Source organism: Nuphar pumila, chromosome 2 (genome assembly GCF_984573655.1).
Source record: "Nuphar pumila chromosome 2, dmNupPumi1.hap1.1, whole genome shotgun sequence".
Lineage (NCBI taxonomy): Eukaryota > Viridiplantae > Streptophyta > Magnoliopsida > Nymphaeales > Nymphaeaceae > Nuphar > Nuphar pumila.
The window spans coordinates 133,741,971-133,769,364 of record NC_143250.1 but is presented as its reverse complement, the minus strand read 5'-3'; the positions used below and the strand labels follow the sequence as shown (position 1 = coordinate 133,769,364).

General features: G+C 38.3%; 1 protein-coding gene across 1 annotated transcript; it reads left to right on the top strand.

The window, feature by feature from the left end:
* Positions 1-1,834: 1,834 nt before the first annotated feature.
* LOC149847168 (fructose-1,6-bisphosphatase, cytosolic-like) lies at positions 1,835-27,394 on the top strand. Its single transcript, XM_089998326.1, has 12 exons — positions 1,835-2,105; positions 13,054-13,101; positions 13,713-13,787; positions 13,944-14,005; positions 14,802-14,868; positions 16,537-16,650; positions 16,973-17,059; positions 17,437-17,507; positions 17,592-17,657; positions 24,779-24,865; positions 25,647-25,722; positions 27,008-27,394. Exons 1-12 carry the CDS (start codon positions 1,947-1,949, stop codon positions 27,119-27,121), a joined length of 1,026 nt encoding a protein of 341 aa, XP_089854452.1. The 5' UTR covers positions 1,835-1,946; the 3' UTR covers positions 27,122-27,394.

The following is a 27,394-nucleotide window of genomic DNA, read 5'->3' as shown; positions in this document are numbered from 1 at the left end:
GCTAATTAGCGATCAGGAAATTGCGACGAACGTTGTCCATCGCAAATCCATCGCTAAACATGTTTAGCGATGGATAGCGTCCGTCGCTAATCCACGTTTTTCTTGTAGTGGCTATGAAATTTTGAAATTTATGTTTTTTATTTAATTCATCTTTTTGATATTTGATGAATTAATTTATGAACTTTGTTCGAAAATAACCTACAAATGGGCCTGGGTCGGTCTAGACTGACCGGCTAAACATTGGTCCATTGGGTCTCATGGGTTGCACTTCAAACCCGAACTCATTAAGAACCTGGCCAAAACTCGACCCGTTATTAAATGGGTCATGCTATCCTCGTAATGGGCTACACCTAAAACCCGATAGGCCGGGCTTTAAACAGGCTTGGGTCGGGTCGGGCCCGACTGATGCCTACCCCATCTCATTTGACCACAAAAACAGGCTTATTTTATTTGACCCCACTAAAAGTGTACATATTACATTTAACTTTCTAATATAACATATACTCGATCGAGTGCTTGTGAGTAGGGGTTGCAATCGGGTTGGCGGGTCAGCATACCTCAACACGAACCCGACCCGTTTATTAAACGGGTCGGCCATGGCAAACACAAACCCGACCCATTTATTAAACGGGTAACCCGACACGACACAGTTAACCTGTTTAATAAACGGGTCGGGTCGGGTAAACGGGTTGGCGGGTTAGCAGGTTGGGTTCAGGGTTTTACATTGAAAAGTTTACCGGTTGGCAGGTTAGCGGGTCAGGTTCGGGTAAACGGATTGACCCAACCTGCCTAACCTATTTATTAAACGGGTTGGCATACCCCTAACATGAACCCGGCCTGTTTAATAAATGGGTTAGGTGGGTCGACCCGTTTACGACATGAACCCGTTTAAGCCAAACCCGAACCCGGCTAAGAAGCGGGTTGATGGGTAGGGTTGGCGGATCGTGTTAGAAATTGCCACCCCTACTTGTGAGGCAGTGAGGGTATTTTTCCATTGAAATGTGATTTTGCAATAAATCTTCAAATTACTAGACGGTCTAGCATGGTATGAATGGGAACTTCTATTTTAGAAAACAAAAAAAAAAATCATTTTATGAGGGTGTGAACAGAGAAAATGAATTTTCCAAAAAAAAAAACGTCTTTTACTTTGTAAGTTGATGAGGTAGAGGGGTGATGAAAAGGGAGAGTAGGCAAGAAAAAATAATAGAAATAGAAAATAAAACGGCCTCGCCCTCATCTTTAAAAAAGTGTCTTTGTTTTTATTTGCATTTCTGGTAAAGATAAATATCGGAAAAGCTTACAAAAATTCTTAACGATTTGAAACAAATGCCAACAAAGAAAGAAATATCTATTTGCAGAAACTCCAAACAAACATCCATAGAAAAAAAGGTTTTGAAGAGGATGTTGCTACCACTTGGGCTTTGATTTGCCGAACAGTGAGCGAGTTGGCGGTCCATAATTTTCATATATTCATATGGTGTATTTTTCTATTTGATTGGAAAATTGAACTGCTTCACCTTCCATGCCATGTGTTATTTTTTAACTTAAAAGAAACTTTTTCTTTAACAGAGAAATCTGGGGTTAGGCAGACTCCTAACAGTTATATACCATGGGGATTCGAACTTGCAACGACGCAACACAAGGTGGCGTGGACTAACTGCGGAAGCCACGCAAGCGGAGGGCCTGTTGGTAAGTTGGTAATCAAAAAGACAGTTGGTTTAGCTTTTACCTTATTTTTCTAGTCATGAGTATTTTTATAAGACTCCCTCTCTGGTGGAGGAAGGAAGGAAGGAGCTTTTGATAGGGCATCATTTTCATATTCTTTTGTGTCACTTGTTTAAGGCAGCCATTTCTACTAGTTTATATCTAAGAGGTTCTTCGTTGGAGTGTTGTCTCTCTGTAGTTCCTTCCTCCTCCGCCGGAGAAGAGAAAGAGAGAGAGAGAGAATGGATCACGCGGAGGAGGCGAAGAGGACGGACCTGATGACGATAACTCGGTTCGTGTTGAACGAGCAGTCGAAGCACCCGGAGTCGAGGGGCGACTTCACCATCCTCCTCAACCACATCGTCCTAGGCTGCAAGTTCGTCTGCTCCTCCGTCAGCAAGGTCTCTCTCTCTCTCTCTCTCTCTCTCTCTCTCTCTCTCTCTCTCTCTCTCTCTCTCTTTTATGCGATCTTGCGTTTGCATCTTAGTGATCTTCCGCTCCCTCTTGCTGACGCTACCTCTCTTTTGCCGGAATCTGAGCAAGTGGCTCCTGCGTGAGCCCGTTTTATCTGTGTCATGTTCTTTTTCTCTTCTGCTTTCTTCTTTTGTTTTGGCTTTTGCTCTTGTTCAGTTCATGGGTTCAACATTTTGTTGATCTTCGTGAGTGGTAATGTTGAATTTCTTTCGGCTCTCTAACTGTGCGTTCTGGGGGCTAATTTTGAGGTTATCTGCCTGGTTTCAATTCGGCAACCATTTGAAGATTTTCCTAATGCTTTTGGGAGCTAAAAGCATTCGTGATTTGCATTTCTTGCCTCTCAAAATACAGATTTTTCTAGGATTTTTACTCTCTCTCTCTCTCTCTCTCGTAATTGTCAGGATTTCCCCCTATTTTGAATTAACGCTTAATTCTAGGACTCCATGAGAGCGATTTTCTATAAAAGGTTTCGAGAATTCTTTCCCTTTCCCTTCCTTTCTGATTTTGTAGTTCTTCTTAACACCTTTCTTGAGTAATATTCATGATTTATATTTCTTTTCCTAACAAATTCTGATTTTTTTTTTAAAGTTTCCATTTGGACAACGGACGGTTCTAAACTATTCCTTCTCAACTCATAAATTTCTTCCGTGTGTTTCGGATTCTTGAAACGGAACTAATCAATATCTCCGTGCATCTCGAGTATTTCCTTTGCTTCTGTTTACGGATTCAAGGAAAGAGAATTCATGAAGATGGCAAAAATCCCACTCGAGAGCTCGACCCTGTGAATGAAAATGGAGCTGATTTTCCTTCGTGGTGAACGGCGATGAAGTCAGCACTCCGGGAGAAAAATAATATGTTGATTATTGGTTGAACTAGAAAATTAAGTCCTTGATTTTCTTTAGACGCGTATCAAGTTATTACGGATTTCATCTCGATATCTCCTTAGCCTTTTTGTTAATACCAAAATCGTCCCCTTCTTCGGGGAACCTGGCGCCCGCTTGTGATGCCAACTTCTTCTTTCCGTTCTTTACGTTGTCAAGAATCATATACCTGGTTTCTTTTGTCCTCTCTTTTTCGTTTCTGTTTCGTTAAAAAATGCTTCCTTCGTTTACGCTTTCCGTTTTGATGCCACCGTGGCCTCCGTCGTCATGGATTCCACGCTATCGTTCTCTTTGCCCCAAAATACCCTTTGTTTAATTCCAAATGCCATGAACGTACTCGCTCACTCTCTAATCTATAGTATTAGTATCTAGCATAGTGACAAACGTTTTTATCGGCAATTTTTCGTTTTTCAAAAAAACTCGCGAGAAATTGAAAAAAATGCGTAAATCTTGTATTTTTTGTCAAAATCTCGGCAATAAAAAAATAAATTTAAAAATATAAAATTTATTTTTTATAAGAAAGTATTAATAAAAAATATTTAAAAAAAATACACACATTTTTCACGATAAATAACCGTTTAAAACACAAATATCGTGTTTAAATCGCGGTATTTATGTTTTTTTCATAAATCTCGCGATATTTTGAAAATCTCATGAGAAATTGCCGTTTTAAACTTTCAGGCAATTTCTCACGATATTATCCTGAGATTTTCATAAATCTTGCGATATTTGTCACTATGGTATCTAGGAACATCAGTGGGTCGGGCACCGGATCCGGTCCTATCCAGATCCAGCCTTGTCCAACATCACATTACCTCTTTTTTTTCTCTCTTTTTATGTTTAGATTTCTTTTTGTTTTTTAAATGATGCCTGAGCTTCAGCTTTTGAGGAAGATCCGTGTACTCAGCAGGTACACAACCTAGGGTATCTTTGGGAGCCTTGCAATGGGATGTGTGATGTTGAGAGATGCAGTTGCCAAAACCATGCTCTTGCCAAAGGTGTTGAAATGTAGTTTTGGGTCTGCCAACACCGGTTCCAATGCATTGTTGGAGCGATGCTACTGCTCCCAAACAACAAAAAAAGAAAGTTGGTTTGGCTCATTTCTACTAGTTTATATTGAAGAGGTTCTTCGTTGGAGTGCTTTGAAATTCCTCTTCTTTATGTCCAACTGCATTTAGGTCTAGTCAAGTTATTTGCTATGACCAATGAAGCGTATGGCTTGACTGGATTCTGGGTTTCTTGGCATCCAACCCAAATTGGTCAACCACCTTTAGCACAAACCCATGGTTATGGATCTGGGTCAGCTGGGCACCGAGTCAGATCTGACAGAATCAGTGCTACGGTGCAACATAATTGCACACAGTTGCTAGATCCGACCAAAGATGGCACACGTACGCTTGAATTGAACACATGTTGAGCATCTTACGTTATGGGATCGGTGCTTCTTTTTTTTTAATGCAATTGCGTTGCACCGGATATTTAGTCGCAAGTATATCCAAAGAGATTTTGGCGAAACTGTTTGTGACTTGCGTAACAGGAATCCCATTTTGACATTGTCTCTCTGATGACATGCTATGACACGCTATTGTAGGCACTAATACTTAGGCTAAAATATTTTAAAAATAGTTATCATGGATTAAAAATAAAAAATTAGTGTCTTATTTTCCCATAAAAATTTTCAAACTTGCGCGTTCAACTGGTATTGCTTGTCAAGTTCTATCTTTTCTTTTTTGTTTTTTTTTGTAACACTAATTTCTGTTTTTGAAAAGTAAAAATATGTATAAAAAATATTTATTTTTTAAATCTTGCTTTTGGGGTTTTGTGCCAACTCACTCTCTATGAGACTTGTTTTTTGAGATTTAATTTTTTTTTATGTTTAATTGCTTTTAAAGCACTATTCAAATGAGATTCCCGATTTCAAATCAAATGAGATGCAACCAAATATATGTTTGTTTTTTAATTTATTTGCTAATTTTTTTTTATGTTAGTTGATTTTTAAGTACTATTCAAATGAGATTTACTTTCTAAATCTAATGTGATACAACCAAATGTACCCTAAGTGGAAAGCAAGAATGACAAAATTTTCAATCATTCGATCTACAGAATTTTTTTTGAGAAAAAAGTTTTTCTTAAAGGTATGATTTTTTATATAAAAAAAATTTTCACCAACAAAATATTTTTCTTTCAATTTTTTTATTAGGAAAAGCATTCACCCACAACACATCATCCCATGAGCTATCAAAAGAAGAGTTTTCTCCATCTTTATGTTCCTCCTACCCACCGCCATTTTCATCTCTCTCTCTCTCATTTTTCTCACAATTTTTATTTTGTTTTTCTCATGCTACACAAACAAGTGAAAATTCTTCATTTTAAAAAGTTATCATATCAAAACTTCTCATAAAAAAACTTTTCCTTCCTGTAAGAAGTTTTCTTGCTTAGAAGCGTGCCCTAAGGATAGTGAAAGTCATATCTCTACATATGGCTAGGGCTGAAAAACAAACTCAGCTATTGTTCAGCAGTAAAGAGCATGTTTAAACTTGCAAAATAGACTCGGCAAATTAAATATGAACAATAAATACTTGACTCGGCTTGACTCATATAAACTCGTTAAGTATTAACTCGGCAAATTAAATATGAACAATAAGTACTCTACTCGGCTTGACTCATATAAACTCATTAAGTATTAAAAAATATTATACAACAACAACAACAACTACGCCTTCATCCCAAAACAATTGGGGTCAGCGATATGAACCAAAAAAGAAATTCATTTTGGGTCTTCCACATGAATCCTTTTCCTCCAATCATTTCTATCCAACGCCATGTCCTCGGTGAGGTTCAAAGCATTCATATCCTTTCCTATCATCTCCATCCAAGTCTTCCTAGGCCTACCCCGACCTCTTTTAACTAATATATTTTCCCATTTCTCCAACCTTCTAACTGGAGCATCATTAGGCCTTCGCCGAATATGTCCAAACCACCGTAAACGATTCTCTCGCATCTTATTTTCAATGGGTGCAACACCTACCTTCTTACGTATCTCTTCGTTCCGAATCTTATCTTTTATTGTATTTCCACACATCCATCTAAGCATCCGCATCTCAGCTACACTCATTTTTTGAATATGATGTCTCTTGGCAGCCCAACATTCCGTACCATATAGTAAAGCGGGTCTAATAGTCGTCCTATAAAACTTTCCCTTCAACCGCAATGGCATTCTACGATCGCACAACACTCCAGTAGCACTTTTCCATTTCATCCACCCAACCTTTATCCTATGATTTACATCTCCATCAATTTCTCCATACTTTTGAATGATGGATCCCAAATATTTGAAATAATCATTCACCGGTATATCTTGCTCACCAAGCTTCACTACACTCCCATCACTACTTCGTTGCTTACTAAACCGACATTCCATATATTCAGTCTTACTCTTACTCAACTTAAAACCTCTAGCTTCCAATGTCTGTCTCCATAATTCTAACTTAGCATTAACCCCAGCTCTAGACTCATCAATCAAAACAATATCATCAGCAAACAACATACACCACGGTACATTTTCTTGAATTGATCTCGTAAGCTCATCCATCACTATCGCAAATAGGAAAGGGCTTAAAGCAAATCCTTGATGTAACCCAACCGTTATCGGAAAATTGGTTGTCACCCCTCCACAAGTGCGGACATTGGTTACTACTCCTTCATACATATCTTTAATTATACTAATGTACTTGAGAGAAACACCTTTCTTCATCATTGTCCACCAGAGAACGTCCCTAGGTACTCTATCGTATGCCTTCTCTAAATCAATAAAAACCATATGCAAATCTTTGTTCCTCTCTCTATATCGTTCAATAAGTTGTCTAAGAAGATGTATAGCTTCCATAGTTGATCTTCCAGGCATAAAACCAAATTGATTCTCCGATATCATGACAACCTTCCTCAACCTAGACTCAATCACCCTCTCCCAAAGTTTCATAGTATGACTCATGAGTTTTATACCACGATAGTTTGTGCAATCTTGTATATCACCCTTATTCTTATATAAAGGCACCAAAGTACTCTTCCTCCACTCATTAGGCATCTTATTTGTTCGCCAAATCAAGTTAAAAAGATTTGTCAACCATTCTAAACCTTTCTCTTTCAAGCATTTCCAAGCCTCGATAGGTATACCATCTGGGCCAACTGCCCTTTTTTATTTCATTTTCTTCAAAGCCTCTGCAATTTCTTTCTTTTGAATCTTGCGCATGAAGTCACGATTTATCTCATGAAAAGGAATGGAGAAGTCTCCAAGATCTTGAGCATGACTATCATTAAAAAGCTTATCAAAATAATCTTTCCATCTCTCCTTAATCTCCTCATCTTTGACTAAAACCCTTTGCGTTTCATCTTCGATACATCTAACCATACCCAAATCCTTCGATTTCCTATCTCTCATCTTTGCAAGCCTATAAATATCCTTCTCGCCTTCTTTGGTATCCAACTTGTCATAAACCTCCTTATATACCTTAGCCCTCGCGTTTCGAACAACTTTTTTAGCTTCCTTCTTTGCTATCATATACTTCTCCAAATTCTCATTATCACGACTCTTACTTAGATTTCTATAACACTCTCTTTTAACCTTAATAGCTAATTTGACATCCTCGTTCTACCATGATGTATCCTTACCTAGTGGTGCACCACCTTTAGACTCACCCAATACCTCCTTAGCTACTTTTCTCATACCACCCACTATAAACAAGCCAGCTTAAACTCAGCTTGGGTCGCTACAAGAAGAATGATCCAAGCTTTTACACTTCATGCTAGGCTGGTTCAGCAGGTTTACAAATGATGGCAACAGACTTCTGTGGAGAAAGACATTACACTTCTGGTTTTTGTATTGCTGTTGAGTGGGGCACAATTTACTCTTTTAAGTTCTCTTGAAAAAATGTCCAAACGTAATGCACCTAATAATCCATGTAGAAACCTCGAGAAGCATCAATTTTTTATTTTTTTGTTGATACATAATGTTGGTGTTAGGCAGGACCCCTACCAGTGAATTGAAAAATATTCTACACCACATTACAAAATTTACATATTCAATCAGGATTCCTGATGGATAGGACGCATCCTTCCATATGAGATCTTGGTTGTTAGAAGGTAGATGAGCTAATATACAGGCCATTTCATTCTTAGATTTTGAACAAAAATGAAATCTACACCTATTGAATAAAAAGAAAGTAATACCTAAAGACGAAGGCACCTGGTTATAGTTTCCTCTCCCTTCCATCTTCCATGTGTAAGTTTATTTACCTGATCTACCTTTCAAAAATAAAAGTTTATTTGCCCGATCTGATCTCTAAGAGAAGTCTCTATTAGCTTTAATAATTTAATTGCCTGATCTGATCTCTCCGAGTAAGTCTCTATTACCTAGGGGTGTCGATGGGTCGTCTTTACCTGGACCTGACCCATACCAAACCCTATAGGGTCCGGGTATGGTGATAAAAAAGAAGACCCAATTAAGACCCGGGTCTGGACCCAAAGGTCCAATTAATACATGGAGTTGGGTATATTTTGTGAAATTTTATACCAGACCCACCCGCACCCGACTCGAATTCTTATTAAGACCTGCAATTTTTCAATGTAAAAATAATAAAAAAATATTATTTTTACTGGGTATGGCCCGGGTCTGGTTCATGTAGTTCTTATCGGGTCAAGTATGGTTTCTCTTATTGTGGGTCTGATTAGACCAGAGTCCGAACTTGATACCATACCCAAAAATTGGGACCAGGTTCCACCTGGGTCAGACCAAACCCGTCTCGTTGACACCCCTAAACACCTACAATTCTCTCCCAGCAGTTCCACTCCTTAGCTTGGAGATTGTCATCTCCAAAAATCCACCCCACCTTCAAAAACCAGCACCAAAAATTTTGCATAACAAAAGTAATTTCCAAAAAGCTACCTAACTTATCTGCTTTTGTAGAAAGGCGTCCAATCTTTTGATTATTGCATTTGATCTCCTACCTTTTATCAATATATTTCAAATACCGTCTGAGATATAAAATGACATTTTTGTCCTTTTCTGAATATGTCATCCTGGTGTTTTGTTAAAAACAATCTATTTTGAATTTAAATACAGTTATTAGTAACCAGCTATCTTGTGTTACCTGAAAGTTATTGCTTTTTTAATTACCTTCGGATAATTGGACTATAGACTTGGCCTTGCATGCCAACTTGCCAAAAAATTTATGATGTAAATGAAAAGCAAACTATTTAAAAATTAAACCAATTATTACGATCATCCAACGATTGGAATATACTCTTGGTCATACATGCCAACTTGGGCTTGGGAAGTTGTGATTTGTGAAGTAGGTCCGTATTGATTTGGTATATTCCTCTAGTTATTTTATTATTTTCTTTATTTTATGCTTAAAAAGTATTTGATATTTTGACCATCATCATCCCCATGCCACAACAAATTGGTTCAACCTATATCATAGAGAGACCAATCAAGTTAAACTGTCTGGGTTTTTCGCCATAGCTAAGTTTAAATGTATTTTCAAAATTTGTCAAAGCATAGCACATATTTTAATTATGTTGAACACTTAGATGTCATTTGAAAATTACCCTGATTTTTATTACATGAGCACTTGCTCAAGTGAATCCAATGAAATCCAGGTTTAGGCTGCCATTTGTTGGATCTCAAAGATCAAATGCTTCCAGAACTACAAAAATATTTTTGCTCGTTTGCTTGAATTCTATTGTGTTTGCATGAATTCCACTGGGCTTTGGTTTCCTGTCATAGAATTTCCAACATGGAGATCTAATTCTGATTTTGATTTCGGGCACATTTTGGGTTGAGAATTTAAGACTAGGAATTTGGACCACATGCTTGGGAATTTCAATACAAGAAACCTGTAGATTAGCGACAACCTAAATCCGTCGCTAATCCGACGCTAAACAGTTTAGCGACAGATTAACGTCGGATTAGAGACGGATAGATTTTATCGCAGAATTTTCGACGCTAAGTAGCGACATAACTTATTTGTCGTTACTTTCGTCGCTAATTTGCGATGGATTAGCGACTGACATGATTGGTCGCGAGTCCGCTATTTTAAATTAGCGATGGATAATATCCGTCGCTAATTCATCGCTAACTTTTAAAAAAAAATTAAAAAATTTTTGCTCTCTGCCGACGCGTTCTTCGGTAGGGAGCAATTTTTTTTTTCACAAAACCGGCGTGGTCTCCAGCACGTTCTCCGGCGTGTTTTTTTTTTTGCACAGAACCGGCGTGGTCTTTTGCACAGAACTGATGCGTTCTCCGATGCATTCTCCGGTGTGGTTTTTTGCACAGAACTGGTGCGTTCTCCATCATGTTCTCTGGCACATTCTCCGGTGTGCTCTCCATCACCCTCCCGACCTGGTTCTCTGCTTTTTCGGCCCTACCCGCCATTGCGGGGTCGTTTGCGACGCCTGCAATGCTTGTTCGTTGACCTGCAACCATAACCCCCAACAAAATCGTTGGGCTGAAAACGGAAAACCATGGTCGAAAAAAAAACCACTTACCGAAACAGAGAGGTCAGGCCGGCCTCGTCCTCCAACGCCGGTGGGCGACTCCGACTCGTCTTCTTCCTCGCGCTCCTCCGCCACGAAGTCGTCCTCGTTCGAGAAGTCAAGGAGGCCCTCCGGTCCAGTAAGTGGAACGGTTTAAATATCAGCCGGTTTAAATTTCGAACGGGAGGGGGGGGGGAGAGAAAATTTCGTGCCTCAGGTGGGACGGTTTAAATAAAAAATTAGCGATGGAATTAGCGAGAGAATTTTTCCGTTGCTAATCCATCGCTAATTAGAGAGACGAATTAGTGACGAAAAAATTCTCTCTCTAATTCTGTCGCTAATTAGCATTTTTATAGTGTTTTGGCGACGGAAAAATGTTGTCGCTAATCCATCGCTAACACTACAAGAAACATGTGGATTAGCGATGACCTAAATCCGTCGCTAAACAGTTTAGTGTCGGATTAGAAACGGATAGCTTTCATCGCAAATTTTTCGACACTAAGTAGCGACAAAACTTATCCGTCGCTACTTTCGTCACTAATTTGTGATGGATTAGCGACAGAAATGATATGTCTCGAGTCTGTCACTATTTTAAATTAGCGATGGATAATATCCATCGCGAGTTCTTCGCTATTTTAAATTAGCGATGGATAATATCCGTCACTAATCCGTCGCTAATTTTTTAAAAAAAAAAATTTGCTCTCTGTCGGGCGGTATTCCGGCAGCAATAGGCCAGACTTGGACCGATTCATCGGCGGCGGAGGAGGAGGAAAACGACCCACCACCAGATCCCAACTAGTCGTACTCCCTCGGCCCCAAGATCTTTGATTGGGTCTCGCAGAGGTCGGAATGGACAAATCTCATTGTTGACGACCATGACAGAGACGAGGCCCGTGGCGACAGAAGTCGAGGACGCACTTGTGCTCGGTGTGGGTGGTGACGACGTGCCGCTTCTTGTCGGGTAGAAGCGCATGAGGCCCTTGACGGAGATGTTGTTGGACTCGGTGGCACCGGAGGTGAAGAAGATCTCCTTAGTGTTGGCGTCACAAGGGAAGCGACCTGCTCCCTGGCGCGCTCGACCGCCTCGTCCGACTCCCAGCCGTAGAGGTGAGTGCGGGAATGGGGTTTGTCGAAGCGGCCAGTGAAGAAGGGCAGCATCGCGTCCAGCACCTGCGGGTCCACCGGCGACGTCGCCTGCATGTCTAGGTACAACGGCCGCCCCACGATCCGCACGCCCTTCATCGAGATTCCCCTACTCTCCTCTGCTGCGTTGGAGTTGGGCGATGGCTCGATGGCTGTCGCGGCAGTCGACATCGGCCAGCGGGATCGTCCGACAAGCCTTGCGGTGGCGAGCACGAGGCTCCGCTTCATCGGCCAACGGGATCGTCCGGTGAGCCTTGCCAGTGGTCGCTTGACCTCCTCGACACCTGGGCTTCAATGGGGCCGAAGGGGAAGATCAGGACGGAGGCAGGGGAATTGCTCACAAGAACGCTCGTTTGGGAACGGTTTAAATCTCATATCAGTTTAAATTTCGAATGGGGGAGAGGGAAAAAATTTTGCGCCTTAGGTGGGAGGGTTTAAATCGAAAAGTAGCGAGGGATTTTTTTTGCCACTAATCCGTCGCTAATTAGCGATGGATTAGCGACAGAATATTTTCCTCGCTAATTCCGTCGCTAAGTTGCTACAGTTTTTGCGACGAAATTTTTTTGTCGCCGATCTGTCAATAATTAGCGATGGATTTGAGACTGAATTTGTACCGTTGCTAATTTCAAAAATTTTTCAAAGATTGGCGACGGATAATGTTCTCTCGCTAATTTCGTCGCTAATTTGCGACGAAAAAAAATTGTCGCAAATATCCGCCGCTAATCAGGATTTTTCTTGTAGTGTAATTAGCGACGGATTTAGCGAGGGATATATTTTCGTCGCTAATTTTGCAAATATTTTGAATGTTAGCGACAGATAGTGTTTTCTCGTTAATCCGTCGCAAATTTGGGACGAAAAAAATCCGTTGCAAATTTTTGTCGCTAATTAGCATTTTTCTTGTAGTGTTTAGTGGGAAACCAAATTCCAGCCAACCCAAACTGGAAATTTTCTTAAATTCTCCAATACTACAGAAAAAGGGAACTCTTGGAAAGAAACAGTATTTCTCATGTTTCCCCACAACCAGAAACTTTGAACTTCTAAGATCTTTTGGGTGCAAGAATGGATGACTAACATACATAATTTCTTCGATATCTGAATTTCCTGCTTCTCCCTAAATCAGCAGCACTTAACATAGTTGTGCTTCTACTACTATGGTTTTTAAGCACCTAATTAATCAGAAAAAAGAGAGGTGGCTGGGACGAAGCTAAATGCAATATCCCAATTCATCCCCAACTCTCTCTCTCTCTCTCTCTCTCTCTCTCTCTCTCTCTCTCTTCCAACTTGGACTAGCTAACTGACGTGTTATTCTTCTGAACAGGCAGGTCTTGCAAAACTTATTGGGCTCGCAGGGGAAACCAATGTGCAGGCAAGCTTAACTTATATGAACTTGGAAATAGTCTGGTGATCAGGGCTTATTTGCAGTTCGAATGTCTATAGAGCATGGTTTTCATATTGGAGATTATTTATACGTTATTACTCTAATAAATGTAGATTTGGGGTAGCTGCCTACCACACAACTGGCGAACTGCCAATATATAAAAGGGTCCCTTTACCATTTGACGCCCACGTTGTCCATTGCGTGTGTGCATCCACTGGGAGTTCGCTCAGCAGGGGGTAGGCAGGCAGCTACCCCCATTTCTTAAATGTAGGTTTATTTTAGTTAATAAATTATACCTTTAACAAATTTCAATTTTGCATTTGTTTTAACTTCCTAACTCCTATGTGCTGAAATTTCTCTCTCTGCACATGTACTCTTGAGTATAACCTTCCTTGTTTTTCCTAGCTTTCTACCAAAAATTTACCCAAATAAAATTTTGCTGGATGGTATAAATGTAACTAGAAACCATTAAGAGATCTTATCAGGTTTTAGCATGTAACAATTTTAGATCTTCTAATTTGGTGGAGCTAAGGATTATGGTGAAATCGTCTCAAAACCTTTGATTGGTGTTTGTGTTGGTCTCTGATTAATAAATGCAGGGTGAAGAGCAAAAGAAGTTGGACGTGCTCTCAAATGAAGTATTTGTCAAGGCTCTTATAAGCAGCGGACGAACTGTAAGTTTTTGTGTGAACGTAGACAAGAATCAGAGATGCAGATGACTGCATGCTTCACTAAGAACATCCTCCCTTGCATCCTCAATTTGCATTGAATCAGCGAACAAACATTTGATGAATTAACATCCTTTTTCTTTTTCTTTTTCTTTTTTTCAGTGTATTCTTGTCTCGGAGGAGGATGAAGAGGCTACCTTCGTAGAACCATCAAAACGTGGAAGGTTAATCTTTTTTTTTTTCTTTTTCTTTTATTAAGTGGGGGGAAATTGGTGCCGGAACAGGAGACCTGATGCACGGAAAAGTTCTGCGAGCTATGGTTGCCATGCCCGATGACTGACATAAGACCCCAAGGCTACCCCCCTTGCCCACAAAAGAACCTGCTGCTTTGGCCTTGCCGCAAGGAATGCACACCCCTAGAATAAAACTCTTGGCATGCTACGACATATGATGTTATCCCAACAAGATTGTAGGCTACACCTGCCCGGGTCACCCAAGTGGCAGAAGGGGAGAAGGTGTTGACCCCTTCGTCTCAAGTTGGACTCCCACTGTGTACCCAGGTGAGTTTAAGGTTATGTTTGGGAGCCTTGCAATGGGATGGAAACACAGTTTCTGTGTGCTGCCAAAATATCCTTTTGCCAATGTGATGTTGAGAGATGGAGTTGCCAAAAACATCCTCTCATCAAAGGTGTTGAAATGTGGTGTTGGGCCTGCCAACACCAGTCCCAACGCATTGTTTCAGCAGTGTCACTGCTCCCAAACAGCAAGAGAGCACGGGCTGAAACCACAACACAGCCGCGCTTCAAGTCTCCCAAACATAGCCTGTGACCCGGCTCTCAGCGATGGTTCCTTGCCATCTAATACTATGACATGATGATGCACATGCATATGATGGTGCTCATGTATTGATCCTGGCCGTTCACATTCTTCACAAGTATTTTCATTGCCCTATCACATGCATTTTGTTCTGGCTTGGCCGATCACTGGTCCAGTTTTCATATACTCCTGCAAATGGTGCAGGTACTGTGTTGTTTTTGATCCACTGGATGGCTCCTCCAACATTGACTGCGGTGTTTCCATTGGAACCGTACGTTTCTTTGCACTTTCTTGGTATTTTGATATATATATATATATATATATATATATATATATATATATATATATATATATATATATATATATATATATATATATATATATATATGTGTGTGTGTGTGTGTGTGTTTGGATATGATGGAAGATTCTCATGATTGAGAATTCTCGTCAAACCCCACACTTTTTTTGCTTTTAGCTGTTTGTTTTATGAGAATTTGACTTCTGCCCTTTTCTCTTTTCAATTCCCAATAAAGGGCTTCCCATCATTTTTATTCAAGTTACTACTACAGAGAGGGTTAATATTTGGTTTGGTGGCCATTACGTACAAATTAGCCTTTTTTTTCTTTTTATTTTTTTTTTTATGATACCGACCTTGCAAATATGGTTTTCCTTGGTAGAAATTGGCATTTGGATCATCAGATTATGACACAAGCACAATTTTATGAGCTTTGAAAAAATCAATGCCCTATAATGTGTGATAGTTTGTCCGTTCACAAGATCGTGTTTTCCATGAAAAAATCATGATCTTAAAAGCTGGTTTCTAGCATTTGAGCCATACTGAATCCATCTTTGAGACTCGATTGTGGGTTGACACAGCTCATTTGGACGGCCAGGTCAACATGACCAAATATTACCCCTTGCAGATATGGTAGTTTGAATTCTTGAAACAAGCGGAACCTTTGCATTTTCACTGTTTCATGTGGCACATGAATCGCATTTCACACCACAATTAATTCCATTTCTCTAGTCAAACATAAGTCTAAACGCATCCTTGAGTAATTTCAAACTGAGCTCATTATAATTTGAAAATGCACCTATATTTGAAATGTAAAAAAGTCACTTAATTTTTGTGCTAGTTAACACAAGAGGGCCATTGATGTGTTTCAGTTTTTTTAGCAAAATCTCAAATATGGTCTTTTAAAGTTTTACTTGTCATGAATCCTCAAAGATTAAAAAATACAATGCCTAAGGGCAATAACATAATTACAACCCACAAAGGGGCACTCACAAAGGCAATAAGAGCACACACTCCCATTGTAAAATAATCAATTTCATTTATTCTTAAAGTGCACAAAAAATGCATAACTAGTGTGGGACTTGAGTCCCAAATATATACAACAAAGAGAGAAGACTTCTAGCCATTAGAGCATACTAGCCGTTAGGTAGCTCTAACGGATAGCTAGCTGGACAAAAGACCTAAATGCCCTTGAAGGGCATTAAGCTAAAATACAAAAAATAAATGAAATAAAAAAAACTAAAAATTACATACATGTCCTAAAATACATTCTAAAACAAAAAAAAATGTGCACATACAAGAATGAATACATATATATGTATGTATATACCTATATACATCTTAACATTAATAATCACTTTTTCTTTCTTTTCCAAGCTTGATTTACCTTTTTTTATAATTTCAATAAATTTATAACTGGCATGAGGTTGAATGATCTAAATCAAGTCATTTTAAGGCTAAATCAAGGATAGTGCAAGCCAAGGAAAAAAGAGGGAAAATCAATGATAGTGAGAATCAAATTAGAAGACAAAGGATATCATCTAATTCACAAACATCTCATGCCCAATTTGGCCTTTGAGGTTTAGTGTAGGGGTGCAAGCAATACGTTGGAGATAATACGCTGTGTGCCTGTTTTCCTTTCAGATATTTGGGATTTATGCAGCGAGAGATCCAAAGGAACCAACCATAAATGATGTGCTGCAACCTGGAAAGAACATGGTGGCCGCTGGCTATTGCATGTATGGCAGCTCCTGCACGGTAATAAACATAATCATTCCTTTTCCAAGTACACTTAAACAAGCCTTTCCCTTTGCTTCCTGTCATGTTCTAGCCTTTCCCCATGCATAAACAACTACTTAAAACCTTCGTTTTCCATATGTGACTGCACTTTTGCTTTTGTTAGTAGTGTTCTTCAGTCTGTAGATTTCTTGTGCATGCTTTGTGGTCCTGCTTCATTCCGTCATAGTCTTCGAAGAGAACTGTTCATGCTTGCGTTTGGTGGCTATTTTTTTAATTTTATTATTTTAAACTTTTTTTAGCCTATATTTCAGTTATCCTGTAACCAAATTTTGTGATGCAGCTTGTATTGAGCACTGGAAGTGGGGTGAATGGATTCACACTTGATCCTTCTCTTGGGGAGTTCATATTAACCCATCCTAACATTAAGGTGCAGTGTTTTAAGCTCGTGTGCAGTAATTTCCTTGTTTCTCATAAAAGTTATTTACTTGGGAAACACTAGAACTGTAAGAGTGTTGCTGGTTCTCTTATTCAGAAAAAGAGCTTTTCTGATTCTAATATCAATACTAGACGCCATCTTTCATGACTGGGAGAAGGAACATTAATGCCATGTTTATTTAAATGTCTCCCTGCTTTCAACCAATCACAAAACAATGCTTTATAATTGCACATAGTTATAACTTCAAAATTTCATACACAGTCACCCTTGCAAAGAAGTCTCTCTCTCTCTCTCTCTCTATATATATATATATATATATATATATCATGTATATAATTAAATGGTTCATTCTTTCCTGTGTCATATAGATACCGAAGAAAGGGAAAATCTATTCAGTTAACGAAGGGAATGCAAGGAATTGGGATACCCCAACCACGAAGTACTTCCAGTGCTTAGCTTAATGACCTACTATATGGTTTTTCCAGTTTCTTAAGTCCACTTCACTGACTACTTCTGCCTCCAGGTATGTGGAGAAATGCAAGTTTCCTAAGGACGGGTCATCTCCCAAGTCACTGAGATATATTGGGAGGTATCTGTACATTTTGTTTTTTAGTGTTAGGATTCAAGATACTGCTCTTTTGTTATAGTCTGATCCTAGAAACCATTGGAGTTCTTTCTTACTGTGTATGAATGTATACTGAATGGAGCACATTAACTGATGATTGTTTGAGCATTATTCTGGTGGTTCTATTGCCATGTACTTTTTTTCCTGTTCAACGCCCGTTTTTTTTTCAATTGCTTTTAGATTAACCTTTAGCTTTTGCCTCAATGGAAAAATGTCCAACTTTCATGAAAAAAGGTTGTTGGCTTTATTTTGAAACTTATAACATATCACTTTACCTGCTTTTAGTAAGTCTGCGGTTATGTATATTGGACCTTGTACATCCCAAGGCTACCAATAAGTCATGATGGAGATAATATCACTATTATATTCATAAAAAAGTCATTAGAAAAGCATAAGTAGTTCGGCCACCATTGCATCCAGGAGTTGTTCAACCATGGTCTACCCTCACTTCTCCACAGATCTTCCAATACGTAGCTCAGTGGATTTATGGATCAAATCCTTCATAACATGTCCAAGTCTTTTATGACCCTAAAGTTTGTCCTAAGAATTACCACTTGAATTTTTACAGAGGATTCACAGTGTAATGAGATATTGCGGAAATATAAAGAGTGCATACAAGCACATACAACAATGAATAAAAGAGAAAATATCACAAGTCCACGAAGGGACAATACAAGCACAAGCCTTTAAGAAGGCAACAATATACAAAGCCTCTTATTGAAATGAGAGAGGAGCTCTCCAAGATGAAGATACACAAGGGGATCACCCCTATTTATACAAGAGAAGGAGGAGGAAAAAGGAGGGCCAAAGGGCCTCAAAAGGAGAGCCAAAAGGGGGCTCCCATAGAGTCGTTGGGAGCCCCCAACGGTCACATTTGTGACCGTTGGGGGCTCCAACGACTTCTATGTTGGAGCCCCTTTTGGTCCTCAAAAATAATAAAAAGAAAACTAAAAAATAAATAATAAAAATTACATTTGATCAAAAAGGAAAAAAATAGTTGTTTTCTAAAACAACTGTGAAATTACAAAAATACCCCTATCGGGTATTGATGTAATAAACAGAATATATATATATATATATATATATATATATATATATATATATATATATATATATATATATATATATGTATATATATATATATATATATATATATGTATATATATATATATATATATATATATATATATATATATATATATGTATATATATATATAATAGGTACATTTTAACACCCCCCCTCAAACTTTACGGGGGAAGGACGGAAAGTTTGCCGAGAAGAAACATGAACCGAGGAGCTGGAAGAGCTTTGGTGAAGAAGTCTGCCAACTGATATTCTGAAGTGACATATGGCAGAGCAATAGTTCCTCGTAAAAATTCGTCACGAACATAGTGGCAATCCATTTCGATATGCTTCGTACGTTCATGAAAAGTATGATTGCTTGCGATATAGATGGCACTCTTATTGTCGCAACACAGCTTGGAGGCTTCAGTAATATCAACTCCCATATCTTTAAGCAAACTGCGAAGCCATACAAGTTCCATTGTTGTGGTTGCCATTGCTCGGTACTCAGCTTCAGTGGATGAGAGTGAAACTTTCTGCTGCTTCTTGCATCGCCAGGCAATTAATGAGTCCCCTAAAAAGACACAAAAACCAGTAGTTGAGACTCGATCATTGGGATTACCTCCCCAATCTGCATCAGTATAAGCAAGAAGATTCAAAGGGGAAAAGGAGGATAGAAATAGCCCTTTATTGATGGTATTCCGAATGTAGCGAATGATTCGGAGAACCGCACTCATATGCACGGTTGTAGGAGCATGCTGAAATTGACTGACTGAGTGAACCGCATGAGTGATATCTGGTCTGGTGATGGTTAAATATGTAAGAGACCCAATGAGTTGTCGGTACGGTGTAGGATCTTCCAGAAGAACCCCATCTTCTAACCGTAACTTGGCATTAATAACCTCGGGAGTCTCTACCTTCTTATCATCAGAAATCCCAGACTTAGAACATATATCTGCAGCAAGCTTCATCTGTGACAAAATATATCCTCTAGGAGAATATGCAACCTCAATTCCAAGAAAATATCTGAGAAAACCTAAATCAGACATATCAAAATTATCTTTTAACATATTTTTAACATTAATAATACTACTTTGATCATTTCCAGTGATAATCATATCATCAACATAAAGCAACAAAATTACGATACTAGAACCTGCATTTTTAACAAAAAGAGCAGTGTCAGTATAACAGGAATGAAATCCTAATTTTATCATGATATCACTAAAACGATCATACCAAGCCTTAGGAGCTTGTTTAAGACCATATAATGCCTTTAAAAGCCGAAGTGTTTGACCTTGCTTAATATTTATTCCGGGTGGTGGATCCATATAAACTTCTTCACTTAAACTTCCATTTAAAAAAGCATTTTTTACGTCAAGTTGATAAATAGGCCATTTTTTGGTTGATGCGACAGCTATTAAGGTTCTGACACTTGTCATACGAGCTACGGGGGCGAATGTTTCTTCGTAATCAATACCATATTCTTGGGAGTATCCCTTAGCAACCAATCTTGCTTTATATCGTTCCAACGAGCCATCGCTTTTAGTTTTAACTTTGAAGACCCAACGACAACCAATAGGTTTTTTGTGTGAGGGTAGATCAACTACTTCCCAAGTATTGGCCTTTTTTAAAGCATTTAGTTCAACTTGCATTGCTTCAACCCAATGAGGTATAGTTTTAGCTTGATTATAGTGGGTTGGTTCAAAATAAGAGTGTAGAGTTATCAAACATGCCCGATAGTTGGGAGTTAAAGAGTCATAGGAGACAAACCTATTTGGGGGTATTGATATTCTAGAAGAATGCCTAACTTGTGGTTCCTCAATGGATTCGGAAATTTGAGAGTATTTTTCGAGGGCACTAATAGGTTTTTCTTGATTTCTTCTTGAGTAAACATTTATATTGGCATTGCTATCATGAACATTTGTATTTGAATTATTATCATTTGAGAGTGTTATGTCAAGAGGGGATACCTCGTGAGTGTCATCTATGTTTTCAAGAGAATCTTCTTGTATGTCATCAATAAGATCATATAAGAATACATAATCAATTTCATTTGTCTCTTCTATTTTATCAAAACCGTTTTCGTCTTCGAGAAATGTTACATCTTTTGAAACATATAGTTTATCATTCTTAAAATTATAACATCTATACCCTTTTTGATTTTCACCATATCCAAAAAATACACATTCAATTGCTTTGGGAGATAACTTATCCCTTTTATGTAGTAAGACAAAACATTTGCAACCAAAAATACGAAGTCGATTGAAATCGGGTGAAAACTTAAAGAGTTTCTCATAGGGAGAAGCATTTTTTAACTTAGAGGAGGGCATTCTATTGATTAGATAGGTTGAGGTAAGAACGGCTTCCGCCCAAATTTTTTTTGGAATATTTCTAGACACAAGCAATGTTCTAGCGGTTTCTATAATGTGCCTATGTTTCCTTTCTGCTAGGCCATTTTGTTGGGGAGTCCTAGGACATGACTTTTGATGACAAATGCCATTTTGGCTTAAATAATTTTGGAATTCGTGAGATAAGTATTCACCACCGGAATCGGATCTTAAAATAGATATGTTACTTTGAAATTGATTTTGAACCTTTTTATGAAAATCTTTAAAGAAAGTAAATACTTCTGACTTATGACTAAGGAAATAAATCCAAACATACCGAGTAAAGTCATCAACAAACGTAACATAATATGAATAACCCCCTTTAGACATAACCGGAGAAGGACCCCAAACATCCGAATGCACCAATTCAAAAGGCCTTGATGAGAAAAAAGATCTAGTTGGAAAAGGAATAGACTTCATTTTTCCAAAAATGCAATCTTTGCAATTAATTTCTTTTTCCTTACAAAATTTGTTTCCAAAAGGAAAGAGATACATTTTGGAATAACTTGGATGACCAAGTCTTTTATGCCAAGTTTCCATATTTTTTTCTTGGACATAAGAACAAAAAAAGTTTGTAGGGAGATCAAGATGGTCCATATAATAGAGGTCTCCCTTTCTATGGCCTTGCCCAATCCGCTTCCCGGACCGGAGATCCTGCACAAAGCAACCATTAGATGAGAAAGATATTTCACATCCATGGTCGGCAATTTGAGAAACCGAAAAAAGGTTTAAATTTAATTTGGGAACAACTCTTACTTTTGGAACACAAAAATTTTGAGAATCTTTAAAAGAGCCAATACTTGAAATTTTCAAAAAAGTTCCATCGGCCGTTGAGACACAAGAGTCCTTTGAATTGATGCAAACATCACTAAGTGCATTCTCATGAGGGGTCATATGAAAAGAAGCTCCGGAATCAAGGATCCAAGAATACGTACCGGGTGATGATGTCGAAGCAATGGCCGCACCCGATGTGGAGGAAGAAACTTTAAGCATTTGTTGGAGAGCCATAGATATTTGTCCAAGAGTTTCTTTAATGTCATTGTTTTTGCCTTCATCTTCTTTGGAGGTGGTTTCTTCAAGAGAGGCTACTTTAGGCTTGAAGGCTCCCATAAGCTTTGGACAAACGGGTCTAATGTGACCCGGCTCATTGCAATAATGACAAACAATCATTTTTCTTCCTCCATTGTAGTTTCCTTGTTTCCCAAAATGAGGAGGCTTATAGGTTCTAACATTGTTACCCGGTTTGGATACGGCAAGGACTTCATCAACATGCTTACTCATGCCAAGCCTTGTCTCCTCTTGAGTGATTTCGGCAATAGCATCCTCAATAGGAGGAAAAATAGATCTATGGAAAAGTGAGGATCTCACTTGCTCAAATTCGGGGCGTAGCCCAAAAAGAAATTGAAACAATCGCTCTTGTTCCATTTGTTTTTGTCTTAAATCAACATCTTCCATAGAAACCCACTTTGGCTCTAAAAGAGCCAATTCATCCCATAGTGGGTTAAGGGCACTATAGTAGTCTTGAATGCTAGAATCACCTTGCTTGGTGGTTCTAACTTTTTCTTGCAAGAAGTATGCTCTTGCAAGATCCTTTTGGGTATACATACCCCTCATAAAGGACCAAGCCTCATTGGCTCGACGAAATTTAGCTATATTAGCACATACCTTAAGCTCCACATTGTTCATAAACCACGCAAGGATTTTTGCGTGATTGCTTTCCCAATCTTCTACTTCCTTTTGATGATTTTCAATGGCCTTGAGACGAGCATCTCCCTCAAGAGCTTTTTCTTGATCTTCTTCCATTTTTGTGAGCATAAGCTTTGGTTCCGGAACGGTCCCCATGACATAACCCCAAAGCTTCTTTCCTTTGAGATTATTCTCCATTGTCGATGCCCACATCATATAGTTCTTTCCATTGAGTTTGAAAGAAAGATCAATCTTTGTCTCCATGATGTTGCCAAGAAGTGAGAAGATGTCCACCAAAATAAGAGATACACGAACCACACCTTTCCTTCAAGAATCGAGTGGCTCTGATACCATGTAATGAGATATTGCGGAAATATAAAGAGTGCATACAAGCACATACAACAATGAATAAAAGAGAAAATATCACAAGTCCACGAAGGGACAATACAAGCACAAGCCTTTAAGAAGGCAACAATATACAAAGCCTCTTATTGAAATGAGAGAGGAGCTCTCCAAGATGAAGATACACAAGGGGATCACCCCTATTTATACAAGAGAAGGAGGAGGAAAAAGGAGGGCCAAAGGGCCTCAAAAGGAGAGCCAAAAGGGGGCTCCCATAGAGTCGTTGGGAGCCCCCAACGGTCACATTTGTGACCGTTGGGGGCTCCAACGACTTCTATGTTGGAGCCCCTTTTGGTCCTCAAAAATAATAAAAAGAAAACTAAAAAATAAATAATAAAAATTACATTTGATCAAAAAGGAAAAAAATAGTTGTTTTCTAAAACAACTGTGAAATTACAAAAATACCCCTATCGGGTATTGATGTAATAAACAGAATATATATATATATATATATATATATATATATATATATATATATATATATATATATATATATATATATATATATATATATATATATATATATATATATGTATATATATATATAATAGGTACATTTTAACACACAGTTTACATACCTAAGTATTTCTGAATTAAATGTTATTTTCTTGTAGGAATAAAAAGGTCTTGAAAAATGATTCCCAATTATGCATGTGGCAGCAAATTCCAGACTTCAGTTTGAGATACCTCTGCTCAGTTTTGATGGTTTAGAGTATTGAGACAACTTAATTTCATGGTAATGAAAAAAAAACACTTAATTTCATGTAATTTAAATGGATTCCTGAATAAGGTAAATCTTGTGTTCTGAGGTTTTATTGTAACTGATCCTTCAACTGCTACTGACTACATGCACGTATTGCTCATTAGACACATAATTTGCATATGAGGACATCGAAAAGAACCTTACCTATTCGACGATTGAAAATTAGAAGAGCATTCCAAGACATAATCATCTATAGTAATGATAAATAATAAGAATCAAAATCATAGTGCTAATCAATAAAACCCTGTCAACATAAAATCTCTAAAATAGATTATTCATTATGTTAAGTGATTCAATCATGAGGATCAAAGATGTAAAGAAATAAAGCTTTGAAGGGAAACAAGCAGTTCAGGAACTTAGCTAGTTTAGGCATTTATTGTTGGCTTGAAAATAAAAAATGGTGACAAAAGGTCAATGCCACGAAAATGTCACATGCATTGTTACTCAATTTGTCAAAAACTCTTGAAAGTAACCTACTGTGGGCTTCCTCGTTTTTCTGAGTGCATTTTTTTGGTGTTGAATCTCATATTTATTGCCACATTTGACTGCAATTAGGTATCCTGTATTGTCTGGTGAATGCAGATGAACTCAACCATTAGAATTTCAGGCTTTGTTAGAACAGATGTGCTGCTCTTTATATTGATTCTTTAACAGTATGGTTGTTGGAGTTTCCCACAGGCTGTTTTGTTATTTTACATCAACTTGGTCATTTGAATTGTTCCTAAGCTATTTCCTTATTTGAAGAAAGATCTCTTATTTGTTTTATGGTATCAATGAACAGTATGGTAGCTGATGTGCACCGCACATTGCTCTATGGGGGCACTTTCTTGTATCCTGCAGATAAGAAGAGTCCAAATGGAAAATTGCGGTAGGATTATATGCAGTATTTTATTCTGCGCTGCATGTATGTAGGCTTCTTGCTAGTGCATTCACACGTGCACATGCAGATGTTTTTGTATTTTATCCTTATTTGGCTTGTTCATACAACCTTTTTCAAATTGAATTACAATCATATACATATAGAGCTTATGATACTATATGCATACAGCTGTAGTCTTTTCTTTTCTTTTTTCTTTTTGGATAACCAAACTCGCGGATATAGCTGTGATTATTGTCATAAAGAATGTAGCACATGTATCCACAGCATTTATGATCCACAAAGCACTGCTTCTGTGATAGCTAAATGCTGCTGCTACATTGTACATTGAGTTCCTGGTTTTGCTTCCTTAAGCTTTACTGCTCTCTCTCTCTCGCTCATTGTCACGGATCAACATTTCCACTTCCGTATCATATTGAATGGTTTCCACCCTATTTCATGATCATGCACCCAAATGTTCTTCTATAGAGAAGAACTGTCATCTGCCCCTAATGAATAACTAGTTGGTCATTTCCCATAAAATGAAAAGCTGTTGGTGGATCAATGACATTTTTAATACCAACTAAAACTGTAGGAATCCCATGGCCTAAGGGCATTTTACGTGTCATGGTTTCAGCACCATAACCCATGAACAGCATATAGGAGAGGATATGTGGGCTTGCTGCATGTAAGAGGAGTGTGTGCATGCACGTGGATATTTTGTTAGACGTTGGCATGCTGATCATAGAATATTTTAGTGTGGCTGAGTTGGGATTTTTCTTGTTTGGTTCAGGCTTCTGTATGAGGTGTTCCCAATGTCATTCTTGATGGAACAAGCAGGAGGTCAAGCATTCACTGGCGAGGAACGGGTATGGACAAGATTTCTCACCATCTTATAATCCTTTTGATAAAAAAAGAAATACCTATGATGTCTTTGCCCCTGCATAACACACTGTCATATTGCCATTAGGTGATTAAACATGATCTTGATGCTTAAAACATTTAGCATAAGAAAGAATAAATTATGCTCTAGAACTATTTCCGCTTTTGTGGACAATGTAGACAATGACAAAACTGTTGGTAGAAAATGGGGAATTGGGATGTCAATCATCTGAGTTTGGTTGAGATATCCAACTGACCCAAATACATTCAAGTAGAATGCTGAACCTAATTATCCAATCATATAAACAGTCAAATCTGGAAATTGGTTTTCAAATTACTAAGTTCTATTTAGGGCTGGAAATGAGCCGAATGAACCACACAGGGCATGTTAGGGCTCGGCTCATTTACCAGTGGATTGAGCTTGTGACTAGGCTTGTGCTTGTATTTGGCTGAGCCGAGCTCAAGCTAAACTCATCCCTACATGAGACAAGCTGAACACGAGCTGGCTCGGGTAAAAAATTCTGTTATTTATACATGAAACATATATGTTTCATATATTACACTTTATGTAGAGTCACTAGAATCCCCAATTGTTTTGGGATGAAGGCGTAGTTGTTGTTGTTGTTGTTGTTGTAGAGTCACTAGAATATGAGGACTAGAAATATGAGAACTGTGTGAACTGGCCATTTCCAACACTTTTGCAAATCCAATCATGTAGGTGTATTTGGCATGGTGAACTTGATAAGAATCAACTGTTGATGAAAAAGATGATTTTTGGATGCTTGAATATTTATGAAGATTATGAACCATTGATTTTAAAGCCTTAAAAATTCTTGTTTACGCATTATAATTGGATGATTCAAGAGTTGGTTCTTATAAAACTAAGCATGTAGATCACATCCGTATGATTAGATTTAAGAGAAAAGAATAAAAAATCCATGAAAATCATGGTCTTCAGACACTAGTTCTCATATTTTCAGTGACTATATTATGAGCTCGCCTAAACCAAGCCGGGCCAAACACCCGTCTTTGGGCTCGACTTGTTTAAGCTAAACTAGTTGCTCTAGGCTCAGTCACCAGCTATGGGAACCTATCTAGAACGAGTTTATGATGAACCAAAAAAACCTGAATCATGAGCTGCTTGGTTTGTTTTCTAGTCCTAGCTCTATGTTTTGTGTGTGTGAGCATTTGTTCTCGACTGTTCACAAGTTGAACCAAATCTTCATCTGTTTCTTGTACTATTTTTAACCCATTAAACTGCTGTTTCTGTAGGCACTTGATTTGGTCCCTACCAAGATTCATCAGCGTTCTCCCGTTTTCCTTGGAAGCTATGACGACATTGAAGAAATCAAGGCTCTGTATGCTGCTGCTGACACACAAGCATAATTTGTAAAATCGTCTATTTTGCACATTCCTCTCATCCTAATATCCTCCCACCTGGATGGTTCCCCAATCCAAATAAGTTTCAAGTCCAAAGCATGAGGAACCACAATATAAGCTCACGTCAGGCATGGACCTTTGATATATTGGACTTGCATGAGAATGCTTGTGATTCACAGTTGACAGGTTTGGCTGTGCAGGCATGTTAAGCAATCAAATCAGTTTTCACTTTTCAGCACTTTCATATGAATAATCAACATATGCATGGCACCATAATAA